This window comes from Ipomoea triloba, chromosome 14 (genome assembly GCF_003576645.1).
Source record: "Ipomoea triloba cultivar NCNSP0323 chromosome 14, ASM357664v1".
NCBI lineage: Eukaryota > Viridiplantae > Streptophyta > Magnoliopsida > Solanales > Convolvulaceae > Ipomoea > Ipomoea triloba.
In genome coordinates, this window is record NC_044929.1 from 6579167 (window position 1) to 6585923 (window position 6757).

The window sequence follows — 6757 nt, forward strand, 5'->3', positions numbered from 1 at the left end:
TTCCATGAAATATGCTGAAATTGTGCAAGACCCATGATCAGCTTGGGAAACAATTTCAAACGGAATAATTTTCCCCCCAACGGAATTATTCCTCTACTCTCATATATAAGGACGTAAAGACACAAAAGAAAAGAAGTTCAAGAGTTTAGTAGTTGGTTCATTGAGATTTAAAAAGAGGTGTCTGAAATAAACGTTCTAGTGCAAAGTGCTTAACTTGGAATATCATCCAGATATTCAATACAGCGAGAGAATACATCTTGGTGTTCGAGAGAGTTACAAAGCTAAACTGTCAAACATCCAGAAGGTGACCAAAGCTGCTCTACATCAAAGTTGATTCAACGATAGCTTGTGGTCAGATTGGAGATTGTTACATTAAACCGTGACAACCGACAACACCTTGCTTTGGATTAAGCAAGAGAGGCGGAGTATCCTGGCAGCTGTCCGAGCGAAAGAAACCTGAGGCTTGACGCGGGCTTGGTGATCAAAGGTCAAGTGNGTTTTTAGTGCAATCCTTCCAGGGAGTTTCTGGAAGAAGAGTGGAAGTAGGCGGGTTGGCCGAACCACTTAAAAATCTCTCTCGCATTTACTTTCTGTTTTATCTCTCGACTAACCTCTCGATTGCACTGCATTTAACCACACCGCTCGAACCAACACAAACTCGTGCTAATTAAAAGGGGATAACTTTTCCGCTGCGCATAAAACTTTGTCTTCATCTCTTGTGGTATTGAACCTAAACATCCTAAGTTCAATACACTCGAGAAGTCGAAAAGATTTGCAAAAATCTTATACAAGTCTATTCACCCCCCCCCTCTAGACTTGTACCCCATCCCCTTGGGACCAACACTACTTGCTGTCGTGATCCTCTCGCGCGAACGTATCGGAACCCGGTGAGGGCTCATCCACGGCGGAGAACACCTCTGGCGGGAAAACTCTCGAGAACCGAACCATGGCGCGGTCGTCGATTCTCCTTCCCCGCCTATAAAAGGGGGTTCCTTCTCTCAACACCTACTTTCGCTTTCACTGCTATTCGGAGATCGGAGCTTCCCGAGCGCAATCAAAGAACTGCGTCATCATTCGCTCGTTGTTATCCTCGTCGTACCCTCTTTCTCTGGTCGTCGGGATCCAAGCTTCGACCGGCAACCGAGCTTCTGCACCATAGACTAGTGCAAAGGGGGTTTCCTTGGTGGCCTCGCGAGGAGTCGTCCGATACGCCCACAATACATAAGGCAATTCATCTGTCCAATTTCGACCGGCATCGAACAGCTTCTTCTTCAGTCCGTCTAAGATCGTCCGGTTCGCGTTCTCGACCTGACCATTACCCTGGGGATACGCCACAGACGATCGGATGGATTTCGCGCCGACCGTAGCTAGAAAACTTTGAAGGTACCGACTTTCAAATTGCCTTCCATTATCCGTGATCAGGTGCACGGGGACTCCGAAGCGAGCGATGATGTTCCTCCATATAAAGCGTGCGCACTGCTGAGCCGTTATGGTCGCCAAGGGTTCCGCCTCAATCCACTTTGAAAAGTAGTCGATGGCGACGATCACGAACTTCTTCCTAGCTGCTAGGATCGGGAACGGACCTATGATGTCCACCCCCCAACGTGCGAATGGGATAGCCGTGCTGATTGGTTGGTAGAAGGTCGCCGGCCGACCTGGAGTCTTTGCAAATTTCTGACAAGGCTCGCATGCTCTGACGAGGCTTTCACAATCAAATTGGATAGACGGCCAGTAATATCCCATAACCATGATCCGGCGTGCGAGTGATCGGCCTCCTTGATGTGCCGAGCATAGACCTGAATGTAGCTCCTTCATGACGATCTCTGCTTCGAACGCGTTCAAGCATCTCATCAATGGGCCCCCGTAGGATCGCCGATATAAACGGTCGTCCACGACCTGGAATCTGGGCGCTCTGAGCTTTACTTTTCGCGCTCGATCTGCCTCATTTGGTATTTTCCCATCTTGGAGGTATTCCTTGAGGTCGGTTATCCATAGGTCTTGTTCCTCATTGACCGGTTCTATCTCAAGAGCATTGATGCAAGGTGCGACTGCTTCCTCTATGTGGGCTATCTTTGATATATGCTCGGGGGCCTCATGCACCAGTCGGGATAGCATGTCGGCATCAGCGTTGTCTGACCTGGGAATGTGAGCGAGCTCATAAGCCTCAAACTGCCGCAAGATGGCTAGCGTCCGATCTTTGTAGATTATCAACTTATTCCCGTTGGTAACGAACTCGCCGTTGACCTGGCCAACGACTAGCGCGGAATCTGTTTTAGCTCGGACGGCCTTCGCCCCCAATTGTCTCGATCGCACCAGTCCGGCGATTAGTGCCTCGTACTCGGCCTCATTGTTGGTCGGCGAGAAGTGGAACACGATAGCATAGTAAGCTTTAAAGCCCTCAGGGGTCGTGATGACTATTCCCGCTCCCGCTCCCCTTTTTCCGCTGGATCCGTCTGTACTGACTTCCCACCATTCCGGGGTCTGAGGATTGTTTGGGTCCGACTCGGTATCTCGTGCGGTATATTCCACCACGAAATCAGCCAAAGCTTGGGCCTTGATGGACGGTCGGGGTTTATATTCCAACGCGAACTGCGTCAACATCATGGCCCATTTTACCAGGCGTCCCGAAGAGGTTGAGGTTCTGAGGATGGCCCCTATCGGCTGATCTATTAACACGCGAATAATCCGACCTTGAAAGTAGGGTGTCAGTCGCTTCGCCGCCGTGACTAACGCGAACACCACCTTCTCCAGCCGAGTGTACCGGAACTCCGGTCCCTGCAACGCATGGCTGACGTAGTACACCGGTCGTTGTACTCCTTCATTATCAACCCGGCACAAGACCGCGCTGACGGCCTGATCGGAAACAGCAAGATATAACTCAAGATCCTCTCCTGGCTCGGGCTTCGACAAGACAATCGGGGAAGCTAAATAGGCTTTGAGGCCTTCGAAAGCTGCCCGGCTGTCATTATCCCAAGTGAAGCCGTTAGTCTTTTTCAAGATCTTGAAGAAAGGATGAGCTCGATCGGCTAGTTTAGAGAGGAATCTGCTGAGCGCGGCCAGTCGGCCGGTGAGTTGTTGTACTTCCCTAATGCTGGTTGGGGGCTGCATGTCCAAGATGGCTTGTATCTTGGCCGGGTTCGGCTCTATTCCGCGTCTGGTCATCATGTAGCCCAAAAACTTCCCAGTCTGTACAGCAAAAGTGCACTTCTTTGGGTTCAACCTTAACCGATGTTCGCGCATAACTTGGAAACAGGCTCTCAGATCGCCCGGATGGTCGGCCCGAAAAGTACTCTTGACGAGCATATCATCGACGTAGGCCTCCATAGATTGTCCGAGCAGTCATCTGAACACCGAATTAATCATTCGCTGATAAGTAGCCCCGGCATTTCTCAATCCGAACGGCATCACTCGGTAACAGTATAGCCCGTCCGGTGTTACGAAAGCAGTTTTCTCCTCGTCAGCCTCGGCCATCATGATCTGGTGGTACCCTTTAAAAGCATCCATGAAGCTCATGAGTTCCGCCCCCGATGTCTCGTCCACCATTTGGTGAATGCTCGGGAGCGGATACGGGTCAAGGGGGCAAGCACGGTTGAGGTCGGTGTAATCGATACACATCCGCCAAGCCGGTGGCTTGGGGACCAGGACTACATTCGCGACCCATTCCGGGTATGTAACCTCTCGGATATGTCCTGCGGAGAGCAGCGCCTTTACTTCCCCTTTAACAAACTCACGTCGATCGACGGATAAATGCCTTTGTTTCTGTTTGACAGGCTTGGAGGTCGGACTGACGGACAACCGATGGCATATGATACTTCGGTCGAGTCCGTGCATGTCTTCGGGGCCCCAGGCAAAGATATCAGCGAACTCTCTCAGCACAACAAGAATCGATCGCCTCAGGTCTGGGTCAAGGGATGTTCCGATTTTGATGCATCGTTCAGGTCGCTCCAGCTCCAGAGGCACTTCTTCCACGGGCTCGGATGGCCCAGGCTGCTCCTTCTTTTCTTCATCCTTTCGTCGGGCGATGGTGTTCACCCGGGATGTGCTCGCAGCTTGCTTTTCCACTGCCCGAACATAACACAATCTGGTCGACCGGGGATCTCCCCGGACCGTTCCGACGCCTTCCTGGGTCGGGAACTTCATACACAGATGAGGCATAGAGATGATTGCCTTCATCTGAGCTATCCCTGGGCGCCCTAAGATCACATTGTGTACGCAAGCCAGATTGACAACAACAAACTCCATCTCTACTTTCAGAATTTTCGGGTAGACTCCGACTTCTACCGGGAGAACGACCATTCCCTCCGGGTGTACCAGATCGCCTGTAAATCCCGACAGCGGTGTTCGGACCGGCGTTAGCGCTGATCTCTCGATTTTCAGCTTTTGGAAAGCCTCCAAGTATAGCACATTAACGCTGCTACCAGTGTCCACCATCACCCGTCGGACCTCGGCTCCACAGATGTCGACCGTGATGACCAGGGCTTCGGCAGATTGGGCTCCGCCCTGGGGAAGGTCTCGGTCGGTGAAAGTTATCGGTTCGTCTTTCATTCTCTTCTCAGGTTGACCGGTACTCACCGAACACACGGGCAAGTCCCTCGACCAAGCTCGTCGGCGCTCCGAGTTGTCGCCTCCCTCCGGCCCGCCGAAGATAACATGAATAATTTGTTTCGACCCGGCAGCGGGAGGGTCATGGTCGGGTTCTGGTCGCTTGTCCTTCTCTTTGTCGGATGTCTTAAAATATTTCTTCCACCCCCGGCGTCGGTTCTTTTTCTCGGCCGCAAACTGCGCCAACTCTCCCGACTACAAGAGGTCTTCGATAAGCCCTTTGAGGACATGGCATTCGTCAGTCTTATGTCCTCGGTTCCTGTGATAGGCGCAGTACTTGTCCTTGTCAGGACCATCTCTCGCGGGTGCCGGAAGTCGGATCATGTTGCAGGACTGGGCATATTCTAGGATTTCTCCGATTGGCCTGGATAAGGGCGTGTAGATCGGATTCCCATCCCGATCCTTCCTTCTGGGATCGGACTGTCGTCTTAAGTCTCTCCGATCTTGTCCTCCGGTCTCCAACAGGCGCTTAGCGGCGTTGGCTTCCTCGGCCACCGCGTGGTCGGCCATCATCTTCAAGGCTTCTTGATACGTGTTTGGTTGATGGAGAACTAGGTCCTGATATAAAGGCCCCGCTCGCAGCGCAGAGAGTAGTAAGTTGATCGCGGTGCGATCATCTACCGGCTCTATCTCCGACACAGCGGCCTTCCATGTTGGTCCCAAGGGGATGGGGTACAAGTCTAGAGGGGGGGGGGTGAATAGACTTGTATAAGATTTTGCAAATCTTTTTCAACCACTCGTGTGTAGCGAACTTAGGATGTTTAGGTTCGATACCTCACGAGGTGAAGACAAAGTTTTATGCGCAGCGGAAATATTATCCCCTTTTAGTTAGCACGAGTTTGGGTTAGTTCGAGAGGTGTGATTGTATGCAGTGCAATCGAGAGGTTAGCGAGAGATAAAAGACAGTAAGTAAATGCAAGAGAGATTTTTAAGTGGTTCGGCCAACCCGCCTACGTCCACTCTTCTTCCAGAAACTCCCTGGAATGATTGCACTAAAACTTCCCTTTTTAGTACAATTACAAGCGCTTTCTCCCCGCTTCCAGCTACTCCACCTCTCGAGCACTTGACTCCACAAGCCTCAGGCTTCTTTCACTCGGACAGCTGCCAGGTTACTCCGCTTCTCCAAGGTCTTTCTCCCCGCTTCCAGTTACTCCACCTCTCGAGCACTTGACCCCTCAAGCCTCAGGCTTCTTTCGCTCGGACAGCTGCCAGGATACTCCACCTCTCTTGCTTAATCCAAAGCAAGGTGTTTTTGGTTGTCACGGTTGAATGTAACAATCTCCAATCTGACCACAAGCTATCGTTGAATCAATCTTTGATGTAGAGCAGCTTTGGTCACCTTCTGGATGTATTGCAGTTTAAGCTATGTAACTCTCTCAAACACTAAAATGTGTTTTCTCGCTGTTTTGAATATCAGGATGATATTCCAATTTTAGCACTTGCACTTGGACGTTGGAACTTAGACACCTCTTTTGAAATCTCAAAGAACCAGCCTTTGAACTCATGAACCCCTTTCGTGATTGTGTCTTAACGTCCTTATATATGAGAGTAGAGGAATAATTTCGTTGGAGGGAAAATTATTCCGTTTGAAATTGTCTCCCATGCTGATTATGGGTCTTGCACAATTTCAGCATATTTCATGGAGTGGTGATCTTGTAACTTGAACCTCTTTGTCTTGTAGTGAATGTTCCATAGTTCACTTTTCTTGAGTCCATGCTCCACTTTCGTCTTTTGGTAAAAGTTACTCTTTTTATATTCCCATTATTTCTTGTTTGTAGGGAATCAGACCACTTCAGCATTGGTGCACCTTTTGACCGTTTGTGGTGGAAATCTGACGTGTCATCCTTTTCCGCCCATTTTGAAACTTCACGTTCGGCACCTCTTCATTTATTCCATCTCCATGATATTCTTCTTCTCCAGACTTTAAGTATGACCGTCATTCAGCTTTGTTGGAGAATTGTTAGTGTATCGAGACCAAGGTTGATATCTTGATTGCTTAATGTCTCGAACTCAAATATCGAGAGGTCTATCTCTCGAACTCTGTTTATGTCTCGAACTGGATAACTGTATCGAGAGGTCCTACCTCTCGAACTCTGCTTATGTCTCGAGACTTAGTTGATGTCTCGCAGACCCTTATTCCTCCAGTGTTGTCCCA

General features: G+C 50.0%; 1 protein-coding gene across 1 annotated transcript; it reads right to left on the reverse strand.

The window, feature by feature from the left end:
• Nucleotides 1-1023: 1023 nt before the first annotated feature.
• Nucleotides 1024-3324, reverse strand: LOC116003866. Its single transcript, XM_031243807.1, has one exon. It carries the CDS (start codon nt 3322-3324, stop codon nt 1024-1026), a length of 2301 nt encoding a protein of 766 aa, XP_031099667.1.
• Nucleotides 3325-6757: the final 3433 nt, after the last annotated feature.

Bases quoted from the DNA above. Each gene is read 5' to 3' on its own strand.
- LOC116003866 (XM_031243807.1), bottom strand. From the start codon at position 3,324: ATGGAGGCCTACGTCGATGATATGCTCGTCAAGAGTACTTTTCGGGCC.